Source organism: Gobius niger (genome assembly GCF_951799975.1).
Source record: "Gobius niger genome assembly, chromosome: 12".
Taxonomy (NCBI): domain Eukaryota; kingdom Metazoa; phylum Chordata; class Actinopteri; order Gobiiformes; family Gobiidae; genus Gobius; species Gobius niger.
Genome location: NC_136863.1, coordinates 2765777 through 2781840, shown reverse-complemented (window position 1 = coordinate 2781840; position 16064 = coordinate 2765777). Strand labels below are relative to the sequence as shown.

The 16064-nt window shown below is 44.2% G+C and overlaps 2 protein-coding genes across 2 annotated transcripts in view; one reads left to right on the top strand and one right to left on the bottom strand.

Annotated features, from left to right (window-relative positions):
• The window catches only part of LOC306971884 (olfactory receptor 6N1-like), a gene marked incomplete at both ends in the record, with an annotated part of 125952 nt that overhangs the window by 78463 nt on the left and 31425 nt on the right, over positions 1 to 16064 (bottom strand). The window lies entirely within an intron of this gene.
• On the top strand, positions 3210 to 4181 carry LOC306971890 (olfactory receptor 10A3-like; the record flags this gene model as incomplete). The annotated part of the gene is made up of 1 exon (XM_079568330.1): positions 3210 to 4181. One exon carries the CDS (start codon positions 3210 to 3212, stop codon positions 4179 to 4181), a length of 972 nt encoding a protein of 323 aa, XP_079424456.1.

The window sequence follows — 16064 nt, the reverse complement described above, 5'->3', positions numbered from 1 at the left end:
ACCATGTCCTGCTGTAAAGAAAACCTCTGCATCACTGGCTGCTATGGGCTTAAAAGGAGAGAAACTCATGATGTGGACCCCATCCTCCCCTGACCTCAACCCTGTTGAGAACATTTGGAGCCTCAACAAAAAAAAAAAACTTCTATGAGGGTGGGAGGCAGTTTTCATCCAAACAGCAGCTCTGGGAGGATATTCTGACATCCTGCAAACAAATCCAAGCAGAAACTGTCCAAAAACTCACAAGTTTAATGGATTTAAGAATTTTGAAGCTGCTCTCACACAAGGGCTCCTATGGTCAAATATAACTTGACCTGTTAATATTTTTTTGATTGAAATAGCTTTTGATTTCAGTAAGTATGACCTCCTAATGCTACAAATACAACAAATAACCATTTTCAGTTAATTACAAGCTTTAAAATGTATTGAAACGATGAGTTGCATAATAATTTGGAACAGTGGATTTTGAGGTTTTTACTATATTTATTTTTGAAAAAAATACTGTTATCACTAGGAAATTTTTTCCACCACATTTAAATGATCCTCTACCAGGTAAAGACTTGAAAATTATGCTGACTCTCATTTGAGTTGACAATTTAGAAAATCAAAGAAAAAATTCATTTGCATAATAATTTGGAACGCAGTGTAGATTGTTCGATCTCTTGGTTTGATGAGCTGGTTCTGTCTCACAGGAAGTGTTGCCCCTGGTTCCTGGTTCGTCCACTCCTCCAAGCGAAGCCTTTAAAACTCCGAGACTCTCTCTGTTCCGTCACTTGTGTCGCCTCGATGTTTTGAAACGCTCTTTAGAAAGTAGTTGATGATCTTGTGACGCACGACTTACTTTATAATCAGTAATATTTCTGATAAAATGTAGATTTGACCTGTGACTATTTTCAACTGTTTGCTTTGTTTTTGACATTGTTCATGTCGACTTTAGAGCCGGATTTTCAACTAAACGAGAGACTAGGGCTGGGCCGTATTGACAAGAATGAATATCTCAGTCATTTCGATGATGACAATGAAGCTATAATAAATCAGAAATATGCAAAACAAAAGTGTTGAGAAAAAAAACTTAAAACCTTTTTTTTTAAAGACTGCACTTCAAGTATACTTTAACTGCATTTTTTAGCAGCAGGTTTTGCAACTTTTTTGGTGATTTCTTGGCATTGGGGATCAACTCGATGTTGTAAATTTGCTTCAAACCAGCAATTTCTCAAATATCATCTTGTAGACGATATATTGCCCACGTTTTTCTGACTGAACCAAGCCTAAACTTTGTCTTTCTCTGCGCACCTAAAGGCCCTGTTCCTTATTTTGTTTCTAGTTGTGGAAAAAAAAAATCTGTTTCGTCCTCCTTCCGTTTATTCTAAAGTCGGACGTTTGTGGGAAAATATGCATTTAAATATAAAGCAATTGTATCTAATTTTATTAATGTGCAGCCTTATTTTCATGAGAATTTCTGTGACCCTTAAAGATGTTAGGATATTAATTAATCCTTGTGAAGAGCTGCAATGCTAGAAATGTGTTGAGAATGAGCTTGGACGGGCTCTCACTGACTTTTTACTTGCTACTTTGGCTTAATTTAGGATAACACGCAATGAATATGATCATACATGTGTCGGGTTCACCCTCCAAAGTTTGCATTACAGAGAAATGTCTGTGAACATCAGCTTTGTGACGGTTTAAAGGGAGTTTTCACCGTAGCATTGGGACTTTTTCCAGCTTTTTGATCACACACGAACCTACTGCAGGTGAACCACTATTGTTGTCACCACATGATTCACTCAGATTGTGAATTTTCTGACATTTTTAAGACTGAGATTGGACTGAAATGTGAACTACTGAACTAATATGAGAACAACACGCCGTGACAGGCAGATATTTCCCTGTTTGTGAATGATGAGTCACAAAAACAATGAATTCAAGCTCGGAATTGAGAAACTAGAGATGGACCATTATTAAATCTGGAAGGAATATCCGGTTTATATGACGACTGACTCCAAATCCGACTAGTCCAGGTTGTTCAGTAACAGATAAAGACGGTGCCTTTAACAGAGTCAGTGAAGTCCTGGCACTCCCCTTGTGCCAATGGAAACAACTATTATTACAAGATCATTTTCAGTCAGAACACATGGAATACTAATGTCAGAGGTTTGGAAAGTGGCTACAAATGTACATTGTTGATCGAGCATTTTTATTTATTTAGCTATTTAACTATGAGTAATAAACAGTGTTGCCACAGATGAATTGAAAAAGTAATCCAACTCCTGATAACTCCTTTAAAAAGCAACTTCACTTCACAGATTACTTGATTTGAAAGAAACTAAATCAGATGACTTGTTCAGTGTTTACCATAGTGAGATTAATCTACTGCAGTTTGGGTGTTTGACCACTAGAGGGCCCTACATGCGCTGCTGTTAACCTCGTGCTGCGGAAAAAAGTAAATGCGTTTCCACGAAGATCACGGTCGTGTTTCGCTCTTGTTATGACACAGACGAAAACCGCCTCCTCCTGCATCAGCTTTTTACTTCGCACTACGTCGTACTTTATAGAGTAGTTTTATCACATGGTACTGCTTACTTCTACTGGAGTAATGCACTTTATTCTTTAGAATTATTTAGTTTTTCTTCTGACATTTTCTTGGAGTTGTCTTTGGAAATATCACAAATTCCACATCATTTTATGTTTTGTTTCAAACAATTCACGGCTTCTTTGAAAATCAATTAGACTTTTTCACTCAAACAGTTACTCACAGTACTCAAGTGACATTTTCTCAAAGTACTTTTTTACTTTTACTTGAGTAAAATTATTTCAAAGTAACTAGGACTTTATTCACTGTAAGTCTGACTATGGCTAAATGTGATGTAATGTCTTTGAAGCTCAATAACCGAGTTGTCGGCACAGACACAGCGAATCTTAATATAGTCATCTTTATCCAACACAAACTCAAATAGAGACTGTGTAGTATTTCCAGCGAGAAAAAGTATCTCTGTACAAAGTAGTGCGTTATCGGCATCACTGGGAATAAATACAAAGATTCAGCATTCTCAAACCATATGTTACCAAATGGTTTTCACTAGAGAAATCAACAAGCTGCAAGAGCACAGACTCTCCAACATTTGAGCGTTCACTCCTTCATTTGTATTAGCCTTGATTTTCCATAAGCGTCACTAGCTTCATTTGCCTTGTTAGCATCGTTAGCCTTGTTAGCGATGCAGGTCCAGAGCCCGTTCCGGCGACACAACTCCACTCCGGTGTCGTCCTTCGTGCTGACAGCGTACTTTAACCTGGGCTCGCTGCGGTGGCTCTTCTTCTGGGCTCTGCTGCTGCTGTACCTCCTCATGATCTTCTCTAACGTCCTGCTCGTCTGCGTCATCGCCCTGAACCGCAGCCTGCACGAGCCCATGTACATGTTCCTCTGCAGCCTCTTCATCAACGAGCTGTACGGCAGCGCGGCCCTGTTCCCCTTTCTGTTAGTCCACATCCTGAGAGACGTCCACACCGTTCCCGCTGCGTTCTGCTTCTTCCAGGTTTACGCGCTGCAGGGATACGGGGTCATAGAACTAATGACGTTAGCCGTAATGTCGTACGATCGCTACGTCGCCATCTGCCACCCGCTCCACTACAGAGTGCGCATGAGCCGAAACAAGACGGCAGTGCTGATTCTCTTCCCGTGGATTATTACTCTGGTAGGGATGGGAAACACCATCGGTTTGAGTTCGTCTCTGGAACTTTGTGGGAACAATATCGATAAAGTTTACTGTAATAATCACCCCATAGTCAAACTCGCCTGCTACGACACAACTGATATTAATATATACGGCATTGTGGGGACTATCAATACAATTGTTTACCCGTTTCTCGTCATTCTGTACATGTATCTCCGTATTCTGAAGGTGTGCTGGGGCGGGGAGAGGCGCACAAGGCAGAAGGCGGTGAACACCTGCGCGCCTCACCTGGCCTCGTTGTTGAACTTCACCGTCGCAGCGTTTTTCGAAATCCTTCAGAGCAGATTCGACATGAGCCGTGTACCGAAAATGTTGCGCATTTTCCTGTCCCTGTACTTCCTCCTGTGTCAGCCGCTGTTCAACCCGCTCATCTACGGCTTAGTCCTGACCAACATCAGGCTCGTCTGCAGAGGCTTACTGCTCAGGGTCTTCAGGAGGGGCAAATCTGACAGTTAAGCAGTTACTCACTTGAGAATTTTGTTTATGTATTGCAAGTTCAACGAAGTAGCTGGTTTGACAGACTAGGACCCAACCTTTTTGCCAGTCGCACAGTGGCCACTTCTCACTCCGGTCAACAGACGAGCCCCCTCCCTGGTTGACCGCCATGGCTCATCGTCCATGGCGTCCTGGTCTCCTGCAGGTGTTCCCACCCTTCCAGTTCCTGCCGCCCGTCCTCCACAGGGTGAGGACTGGCCCAACACTCTGGCCCAGGCGGGTGAGGGGCCCTTCAGTCTCGTCAGGTGCTGTGATGTCAGCTAAAGGTCAGTGAGTAAATGGGGGAAGCTGCTGCATCTTCTGTCCTGGTAGTTTCGCGGCTCGCAGCCACTCCTTGCTGAAGCGTTCTGTGAGGTGCTCGTAGGCTCAGACCATCTGCTCCCTCATGGGACCTTCAAGTGGTACTGGAGGATCTGTCTGGGTCCCCGTTTCAGCCCATTCATCGGGCAGAGGTCGGCTGTCTCACCTACAAACAGCGACCCTCAGGGCTCTGGTGTCTGCTGAAGGTCAGGGGATCTGCGTGTGCTTTCAGTGCAACCTTCCAATCAGCGATGGGCTCATGGACGTTGTTGCTCAGTCCAGCCTGTCAGCCTAAGGTCATCACATCCTTCCTTTAGGTTTAGGGTAATCAGGGCCGACCGTTCTGTCCACCCCCTCATGCTTGCGCAGGGAATGAATGCTGCTGGGGTTAGGGGGTCTGACTAAATGTTTATATGCTTTGGGACCAAGGGCGTCCCATTGTGGCTTGCTGGGTACGCCTCAGCATCCTCATGGGGTAGGAGACACAGGACCTGTACCCGCCTAAAGCTGTTCAGACACTATACGCAGAATGGCCGCTTCCACAGCACTGCTTCACAGTGCTTCGCTTGAGGAGTTGTGAACGGCAGCCTCCTGGTCCTCCTCTTCGACACTCATGCAGTTGTGTTTGCCGGATAACGCCATTGGCTCGATCACCCATGCCGTTCTAGGTTTGGGGCAAACATAGCTCTTCGCTATGTCTGGATAACCTAGTGCAGGTGCTCTTGGGCGAAGCGGTCTGACTGGGTTTAGTTTGTACTTGTAAGGAGCATGCTTTGCCCTGTGCGGTGGCGCTCCATTTGTTATTCCAGTGGTGCTTCTCTGGGGAGAGGTGAATCTGTGTGAACGGCGACCCGGCCTGAAGCTTCGGGCACCCTCTGGTTTCGGACTTCGGTGTATTCATGTGCTCTTAAAAGAGGCTGCCTGACTTAGGTGGGACGGTTGGGGCTTTTGGGAGAGGCGGCCTTGAGCACCCTTCTGTTGTAACCAGCTTGGACGCACCTCCACTCTAGGTGATAAGGTTTGGTCTGTCCTGAGTTGTGGCTGAAGGGTCGTGGAGGCTTGTATGACGGCTATGAGTACACCTCCCTTTGCCCCGTGGGCCCCAGTACCATTGACACACGGGTTGCAGTCTTGGTTGCATGGGTCGTCCTGGGTCACGCTCCAATCACGCGAGTCAATACCTGCTGGGCGAACATTGGTCTGCCAATGTATCAGCGAAGCACCTAAAGGGCTAAAGCATAAATGAAACAGAAACCAGTTATAGCAACGATTGTTCTGTGAATGTATGCAAAGCCCTTTATGTCCACTTCCCCTATCGCTGAGTTCAAGGGAGATGAACATTCTGAGAATGCCCCTTTAAAAAGCCCACAGGGTGTGTGGTTCCCCTGGGGTGTGTGGTTCCCCTGGGGTGATTGGAGCAGACGGATCAATGGATCTTCTCAGGGCGGGAAGCAGAGCTCCCGAGAGATTATGCATCAGCGAAACGCCTACAGGGCCTTGCATTAGCAGGACCATAGTTACGTTTGGTAACTGTGGTTTCCTGGTTCGTCCACTCCTCCAAATCAAGCCTTTAAAACTCCGAGACTCTCTCTGCTCCGTCACTTGAGTCGTCTCGATGTTTAGAAAAGGTTTTTTAGAAAGTAGTTGATGATCTTGTGACGCGTGATTTACTTTAAAATCAATAATACTTTTGACCAAATGTAGATTTGACAACAGTTTGCTTTGTTATTGACATTGTTCATGTCGACTTTACAGCCTGATCTTTAACTAAAGTAGTGACTAGGGCTGGGCCGTATTGACAAGAATGAACATCTCAGTAATTTAGATGATGAAGCTATAATTTTGCAAACCGTCAGAAAAATGCAATGAAGTTCTCGCAAACATACAACTTTACATGGCTCTGCCGCTCCCAAAGATAATTTTCTTTTTTTGAAAGACGACACTTAAAGTATGTTTTATTTGTATTTTTTAACAGCAGTTTTTGCAACTTTTTTGTTTGTTTCTTGACGTTGGAGATGAACTCGATGTTGTGAATTTGCACATCTTCCAAACAGCAATTTGATCTCAATCCTGTAGACGATTTATTCCTCACCTTTTACTGACTGAACCAAGCGTGAACTCTGTCTTTCCCTGTGAACCTAAAGGCCTTATTCCTTATTTTGTTTTGTGGAATGAAATCTGTGTAGTATATATGTATATATTAGTATATATATCTGTTTTCAGTATGAAGCTTTTGTGTCAGTTTCATGAACTTGCAGCCTAGTTTCCAGCAGCATTTCTGTGACTCTTAAAGATGTGAGTTGTGCTTATTAATTAATCCTTGTGAAGATTTATAATGTTAGAAATGTGTTTGGAAAGTTGAGATTGAGCTTTCACTGACTTTTTACTGGAAAAGTCCAGGAATTATGACAGAACTGTCTGTAAGCATCAGCATTATGACGGTTTAAAGGGAGATTTTTTCATATCATTGTGATTCGTTCCGACTTTTTGATTTCACATGAACTCACTACATGTGAACCACTATTATTATCACCACATGATACAAGAGAAAATATCTGAGTGTGAATTATCTGACAATATAAAGACTGAGATTAGATTGTAACGTGAACTGTTGAACAAATACGAGAATAACATGTATTTCAGATCATGTTTGTAGAGCTCAGAACTACAGGGTTTGCAGCTTACACATGTAAAAAGACCCCACAGAGAACAGATATTTCTTGTTTGTGAAGGATGTGGTGTTGATGAGATCATGAGTCTGCACTTGTTGATCAGAAAGAGACGATTTTTCACAAAAACAATGGATTGAATTCAAGTTAGGAGAAACTAGAGATGGGCCGTTAATAAACAGGGAATATATCAGTTTTGTTTCGCTTCATTCATGTGTAAATTCCTGTAATCCTACAAAGTTTGTAGCATTTTTAATCTTCTTTCACGTTTCTTCAAACAAGTCATAAAACAGTCACAACATAAAATACCAATGTTAGGGCGTCTACAGGTGTTTGTAAAAGTAATTAATGCTTATTATGACAAATGGATGTGGTTCTGGGTCATTTAGTCTGAATGATAATCCTGTATGAAATGTACTTTGTTTATATGTAAACTCTTTTTTATAAACTGTATTTGTGTCTAAAAGTCTCCTATGGACAATAAGCAGATTAACAGAACAATGCTTCTGGTTTTCCCAGGGATATTTTGTCCAAATCAAATGGATAAACGAGAGAGCTGCACAAAGTGCTAATAACACTTATGCCTTTTCCTAAATACTCTTAGATTTGATAAAGTTGCAACGATTCAAGTTACGTTTTTGATCTGATTGTGATTATTACAGTATATAAACTTTTGAAAGTTCACTCCTGCATTAGCATCATTAGTATTAGCCTTGATTTTCCATTGGTGTCATTTGCATCGTTAGCCTTGTTAGCATCATTAGCCTTGTTGGCGTCATTAGCCTTGTTAGCGTCATTAGCATTGTTAGCGTCATTAGCCTTGTTGGCGTCATTAGCCTTGTTAGCGTCATTAGCATTGTTTGCATCATTAGCATTGTTAGCATCACAAGCCTTGTTAGCATCATTAGCATTGTTAGCGATGCAGGTCCAGAGCCCGTTCCGCCAACACAACTCCACTCCGGTGTCGTCCTTCGTGCTGACAGCGTACTTTAACCTGGGCTCGCTGCGGTGGCTCTTCTTCTGGGCTCTGCTGCTGCTGTACCTCCTCGTGATTTTCTCTAACGTCCTGCTCGTCTGCGTCATCGCCCTGAACCGCAGCCTGCACGAGCCCATGTACATGTTCCTCTGCAGCCTCTTCATCAACGAGCTGTACGGCAGCGCGGCCCTGTTCCCCTTTCTGTTAGTCCACATCCTGAGAGACGTCCACATCGTTCCTGCTGCGTTCTGCTTCTTCCAGGTTTACGCGCTGCAGGGATACGGCATGATACAAATGCTGACGTTAATGGGAATGTCGTACGATCGCTACGCCGCCATCTGCCACCCGCTCCACTACAGAGTGCGCATGAGCCGAAACAAGTCAGCAGCGCTGATTCTCTTCCCGTGGATTATTACTCTGGTAGGGATGGGAAACACCATCGGTTTGAGTTCGTCTCTGGAACTTTGTGGGAACGATATCGATAAAGTTTACTGCGATAATTACCCCATAGTCAAACTCGCCTGCTACGACACGACTATTATTAATATATACGGCATTGTGGGGACTTTCAATATAATCGTTTACCCACTGATTGTAATTTTCTACATGTATCTCCGCATTCTGAAGGTGTGCTGGGGCGGGGAGAGGCGCACGAGGCAGAAGGCGGTGAACACCTGCGCGCCTCACCTGGTCTCGTTGTTGAACTTCTCTGTCGCAGGGTTTTTTGAAATCCTTCAGGGCAGATTCGACCTGAGCCGTGTGCCGAAAATGTTACGCATTTTCTTGTCCCTGTACTTCCTCCTGTGTCAGCCGCTGTTCAACCCGCTCATCTACGGCTTAGTCCTGACCAACATCAGGCTCGTCTGCAGAGGCTTACTGCTCAGGGTCTTCAGGAGGGGCAAATCTGACAGTGTTCTGCCTCATGGCATGTTTTAAAGTATATTTTTTACTTAGACTTTTATTCTGAAACTACCGCTCTTATTTTGGCGGGTCTCACCCAGCGCTATAAATCGCTCCCCACAGCGCAGACGTTACATTGCTGCTGAGATGTCTGACACGCAAAAGCCTTTGATCCTTTTATTTTGCTCCCGCTAAGGCAACGCCCGTGAGTATCTGTTGTGTTCAAAGGAGTTTATTTAGTGATATAGGTATTTAGAATGAATATTTTTCTTAAATGAACTTGTAATATTGTCCAAATAAGCTTTTTAGTGAGCATCAGTTGTCATGTTGCCGTGGCAATCTCCTAACTGTCATCTGTTTCTCTGTTTTACTTACAGTTTTTTACTTTGTACTCAATGGCAAGGCTGAATATTAAAGCGCCAAATTCAAGAAGGTCACGTCTGGTCTTTGAGTCAAAGTTTAACCAGCTGCCTAGTTCACGACGAGGGCAGTTACAGTGAAAAAAGGCATAATAATTTGGAGCTTAACTGAAAGCGCAGCAATCAGAGCACGGGCTCAGGCCGAAGCAGCAAAGGCACGGGCTTCATATGCTGAGAAGGAAGCAAAGCTTAAAGTGGAAAGTGCAGTTAAAGAAGCGGAGCTACAGTTGAGCAAAGCAAGGTTAGAAGCTGAGTTAAAAGCACTGGAATTCCAAAGAGAGGCAGCTGCAGCCATAGCACAAGCTGAAGCATTAGAAGCATTTGAGGACCTGGAATCAGAAAAATCCAGTTCAATAACACAAGAAAAACTACAAAGGGACATCAAAATAAGAACAGAGGATTATGTCGAAAAACAAGTACAGCTCCAGTCACAGCACAGCCAAGCCACCGCAGCTACACAACACACAGGTTCCAGTACAGATGAGAGTTTTATTACAAGGAATGCCACACCACCAGGCGAATCACAGCAGGTGACCATCAATGAGCACAACAATGCACCTCTCACCAACCCTGCTCATTTCAAAAGCAGCAGCCACACAAACTATTACAGCGAGCAAGGTGGACACCAAACCAAACCCAAGACAGCTCTTTATCATCCTTCACTAAATGCAACAGCGCCATTGTATGTCCCACAAGTAATGGCAACTTCCACCAGTGTAACACCTGAAACAGAAAACCTGGCTCGTTACCTGGCCCGCCGCGACTTGGCGAGTACGAGTCTCAACCAATTTGACGACAAACCCGAAAGTTACCGAGCATGGCAGTCATCATTCAACAACGCCAGCTCAGACATAGGACTCACGGCCACTGAAACGTTGGATCTGCTGGTTAAATGGCTTGGGACCGAATCTGTCAAACATGTAAAAAAGGATTCGTTCTGTGCACCCAGGAAATTCAAATGTAGCTCTGGAAAAGGCCTGGGCGCGGCTACAAGAGTGCTACGCGGCACCCGAAGTGGCAGAAGAAGCCCTCTTTAAGAGACTTGGTGATTTTTCAAAAATATCTGCCAAAGACTACAGCAAGCTGAGAGACTTGGGTGATTTGCTCATGGAGATCCAAGGCGCTAAAGAAGAGGGGTACTTGACAGGGCTCACATACTTGGACACTTCCAGAGGCATTGGCCCCATATTAGAAAAGCTTCCCTATGGGATTCAAGAGAAATGGCTCAGAGTCGGCTCAAATTTCAAGGAAAGGAACAACGGACCGTTTACCCCCATTCGATTGCTTCACCAATTTCATTTGTAATGAAGCACGCAGGAGAAACGATCCAAGCTTCATGTTTTCACGGATCACAGAAAGGCCACATGAAGCTGCTTCAAAGAACTTTGGAAACAAACTATCTGTTCACAAGACTAACATTTCTTCAGGAGAAAAACCACCTTCAAATACTCCGGTGAATAGATTTGATGGTGTTGCAATAGCAACTCTAATCCACATAGTCAAGAGTTACAAACAAAACAAGTATGGCAGATGCAGAGGATGGCACCACTGCAAGCTTGCACGCACCCCTGCTGAGTTTACCCAAGCTAGACATGTGATTATTAAAGCAGCTCAAGAGGAGTTTTTCTCACATGAAATGGCAGCTCTGAAAAACACACAATCTGTGCCCAAAACAGCTCACTCCAAAAGCTGAACCCCATTCTGAGAGAGGACTTCCTTGGTGTCGGCGGCAGGCTAAAGCACGCTCAGATAAACACAGCAGAAAAGAACCCCATCATCTTGCCAAAGAACTGTCACATTTCCCTGCTTCTAGTGAGACAATACCATCAACAAGTCAAACACCAAGGTCGCCACTTTACTGAAGGGGCCCTGAGAGCAGCAGGCTATTGGATCATCAGAGGAAAGCGACTCATTGCCTCAGTTTTGCACAACTGCGTAACTTGTCATCAGCTGCGTCGCAAAGTAGAGCAGCAGCTCATGGCCGACCTGCCGCCAGAATGTTTACGCACCCTTCACGCACGTTGGAGTGGACGTGTTTGGCCCCTGGCCAGTTGTTTCCAGACGCACTAGAGGCGGCCTGGCCGAAAGCAAACGGTGGGCTATGCTCTTTTGCTGCATGAGTACACGGGCTGTCCACATTGAGATCATTGCCTCCTTGGACACTTCCAGCTGCATCAACGCACTTAGGCGGTTCTTTGCAATTCGTGGACCTGCCAGGCAGATACGATCGGACTGTGGAACAAATGTGACGATGCAGAAATTCCTGCATGATCAGAGCTGCGAGTGGGTGTTTAACCCACCCCATGCATCCCACATGGGAGGGTCTTGGGAAAGGCTAATAGGACTTTCAAGACGCATCCTGAATGCTATCCTGCTCAAAGACACAATTAAGCTAACTCATGATGTTTTGTGCACTCTAATGATGGAAGTAGCTGCAATCGTAAACGCCAGACCCCTGGTCCCTGTCTCAAACGACCCAGACTCACCTTCCATACTGTGCCCTGCCATGATTCTCACACAGAAAGTGTGAGTTCCACCTCCCCAAGGAGAATTCACAAACAAAGATCTCTATAGCAAACAGTGGAGACAAGTGCAAGCATTTGCAGACGAGTTCTGGCGTCGCTGGCGACAGGAGTATCTTCAAACGCTTCAAACTCGGGGAAAGTGGACAGAAATCAAAAGGAATGTGAAAGATGGAGACATCGCAATCAGACAGTTAACCGGTTACTTGCCGACCCCCGGATAAGGGGTTCGGATTATGATCAGGGTTAGGAATGGCAAATGTGATTTAAGTTGTTTACATATACCTTTAGAAACTAGAAGGTCTTGGCTTTCAAACGATTTGGATATGCATATTGGTAACTCCATTCCTCCTTACTCCTTACCATAAACAAGTTAGGCCAAATCTTTCAAAGTAAGAGTTCAAAATGTAATAAAATGTTTTCTTCATTGTGTAACAATTGTTAGGTCGCTCGAATTGTCCCATGTAAGTGCTGCCTATGTCTGTGACTTGGTTGCAGAGACACCAACTCTAATATTTTACTTATTTATAGGAAGATCAACGAAGAATATTTACAATCAAAGATCGAGATGTCATTTCCCTGGGGTTAGTTCATGCATAATGTGTGTCTGGTCCAGTTAATTACCTTATCTCTGTGATAATCTCCATGGTGGAGGCCTGGCGCCGGTTTGACGGACCAGCAGCCGACCTTCTCGCCAGTGTGGAAAGCACACAGAGGTCACTTTGGTTCTCACTCAGGTCAACAGATGAGCCCCTTCCCGATGTCGACGCCATGGCTCATCATCCATGGCTCATCATCCATGGCTTCGTGGTCGCCTGCAGGTGTTCCCACCCCTCCAGCCCCTGCTCCACAGGGATAGAATGGAGGACGTTCTCACCCTCGTAGTGGCTCCGGGTCTGGAAGTAAAAGGGGGAAGCTGCTGCGTCTAGACTTACCCTCTTCAGTCCTGGCTCCAATCCAGGCGGCCTGGGCCTTGTCCAACAATAAATGCTCAAGACGTCCGGAAGTGGCCCTTCTCCGATCAGTGTTCGGTGGGGTTTGGACCCCACAATTTGCCCTATACAGGATGTGTTCGTATTTCTCCAGGACCTCCTGGAGGAGGGCAGAGCTGCTGCGACTCTGGGCCTTTTTGCAGCAGTTATCATGACTGGCCATGTTGGGGTCTGAAGTTTCATGGCTCGCAGCCACTCCTTGATCCACCAGTGCTTCTGTTCCCTAGTGGGACCTTCAAGAACCTTCGGTTGTCTCACCTACAAACAGCGACCCTCTGGGCTCTGGCACCTGCTGAAGGTCAGAGGATCTGCGTGTGCTTTCATTGCAGTCTTCCAGTCAGCGACGGGCTCATCGAAGTTGTTGCTCAGTCCGGCCTGTCAGCCTAAGGTCATCATCCGGACTAAAGCCTCTGGATGTCTGGATCTGGACCCAGGTCCGCCAGTTGGGGACCCCTGGTCTTGGGTAATCAGGGCCGAACGTTCTGTCCACCCCCACATGCTTACGCAGGGGATGAATGCCAGTGTTGTGGCAGTTCTGGGCCGTACACTGCTACCTGGATCAGGCAGCTGGGGTTAGGTGGTCTGACCCACTGATTGTCTGCTTTGGGACCAAGGGTGTCCCATTGTCTCTGCAGTGTCTGGCTTGATGGGTCGGCCTCACCGTCTGTATGGTGTAGGAGACACAGGACCTTTACCCGCCTAAACCCATCTATGCGCAGAATGGCCGCTTCATAGCGGGTTGCAGTCCTAGTTGCATGGGTCACCCCATGTCTTCCTCTCCCATCGCTGAGTTCAAGGGAGATGAACATTCATTCCCCTAGGGTGGTTGGAGCAGACGGATCGATTGATCTTCTCAGCAGAGCTCCCGAGAGATTGTGCATCAGCGAAGCACCTGAACGGCCTCGCATACATTCCCATTAAGATGAGATAAGATAAGATAATCCTTTATTGATCTCACAAAGGAGAAATTCACTTGTTACAGTCGGCGTTCCAGAAGTTCACTCAGAGTTAATAAAGTGCAGCTGATACATAGATTATTGCACATGTTACTTTACAGTCTTATTGTTCAGTCTGACAGCAGTGGGGATGAAGGCTTTGCGGTAGCGCTCCGTCCTGCACTGAGGGTGTCTCAGTCTGCCACTGAGAGAGCTGCTCAGCTCTTCTACAGTCCCGTGCAGTGGGTGGGAGGTGTTGTCCATGATGGAGGTGAGCTTGGCTAACACCCTCCTGTCACTATAGTATATGTCATTACTATAGTTACGTTTGGTAACTGTGGTTTCCCGGTTCGTCCACTCCTCCAAATGAAGCCTTTAAAACTCCGAGACTCTCTCTGCTCCTGCACTTGTGTCGTCTTGATGTTCAGAAAAGGTTTTTTTTTAGAAAAAGGCGTTGATGATCTTGTGATGCATGACTTACTTTATATTCAATAATACTTTTGACAAAAAGTAAATTTGACATGTGACTATTTTCAACTGTTTGCTTTGTTTTCGACATTGTTCACGTCGACTTTAGAGCCTGAGTTTTAACTAAACTAGTGACAAGAATGAATATCTCAGTCATTTTGGTGACGATGATGAAGCTGTAGTTTTGCAAACCATCAGAAATAGGCAAAAGAGTGCAGAGAAAAATCACCCAGGCAACAGTTTTTCCATTTTTTGTTTCTTTCTTGACATTGAAGATGAACCCCATTTGCTCATCTTCCAAACAGCAATTTGATCTCATCTTGTAGACGATATATTGCCCACCTTTTACTGACTGAACCGACCTAAACCTTTTCTTTCCCTACACAACTAATGGGCCTATTTATTTTGTTTCTAGTAGCACGATTAAATCTGTTTTGTCCTCATTCAGTATATTCTCAAATCGAACTTGTGTGGGAAAACCTTCATCTTATTATGAAGCTTTTGTGTCAGTTTCATGAACTTGCAGCCTCGTTTCCAACAGCATTTCTGTGACTCTTAAAGATGTGAGGTGTGCTTAATAATTAATCCTTGTGAAGATTTATAAGAATGAACATTTCAGAAATTATGACAAAGAAGCAATAATTTTGCAAACCATCAGAAATATGCTATAAAGTTCTGGCAAACATCTAAATTAACGTTGCTTTGCCTCCACAAAAGTGAAGAGGAAAAAAAACACTTAAAACCTTTTTTTGAAAGATTTCACTTCCAGTTTACTTCAATTGTATTTTTTAACAGCAGCTTTTGCAACTTTTTGGTGATTTCTTGACTCTGGAGATGAACTCGATGTTGTAAATTTTCACAACTTCCAAACAGTAATTTGATCTCATCTTGTAGACGATATATTCCTCACCTTTTACTGACTGAACCGAGCCTGAACTCTGTCTTTCCCTGTGCACCTAAAGGCCTTATTCCTTATTTTGTTTTGTGGAATGAAATCTGTTTAGTATATATGTATATATTAGTATATATATCTGTTTTCTGTATGAAGCTTTTGTGTCAGTTTCATGAACTTGCAGCCTAGTTTCCAGCAGCATTTCTGTGACTCTTAAAGATGTGAGGTGAGCTTATTAGCTTATGAGCTTTCACTGACCTTTTACTGGAAAAGTCCAGGAATTATGACAGAACTGTCTGTAAGCATCAGCATTATGACGGTTTAAAGGGAGATTTTTCCGTATCGTTGTGACTCGTTCCGGCTTTTTGATTTCACATGAACTCACTTCATGTGAACCACTATTATTATCACCACATGATACAAGAGAAAATATCTGAGTGTGAATTATCTGACAATATAAAGACTGAGATTAGATTGTAACGTGAACTGTTGAACAAATACGAGAATAACATGTATTTCAGATCATGTTTGTAGAGCTTAGAACTACAGGGTTTGCAGCTTACACATGTAAAAAGACCCCACGGAGAACAGATATTTCTTGTTTGTGAAGGATGTGGTGTTGATGAGATCATGAGTCTGCACTTGTTGATCAGAAAGAGACAATGGATTGAATTCAAGTTAGGAGAGACGAGAGATGGGCCGTTAATAAACAGGGAATATATCAGTTTTGTTTTGCTTCATTCATGTGTAAATTCCTGTAATCCTACAAAG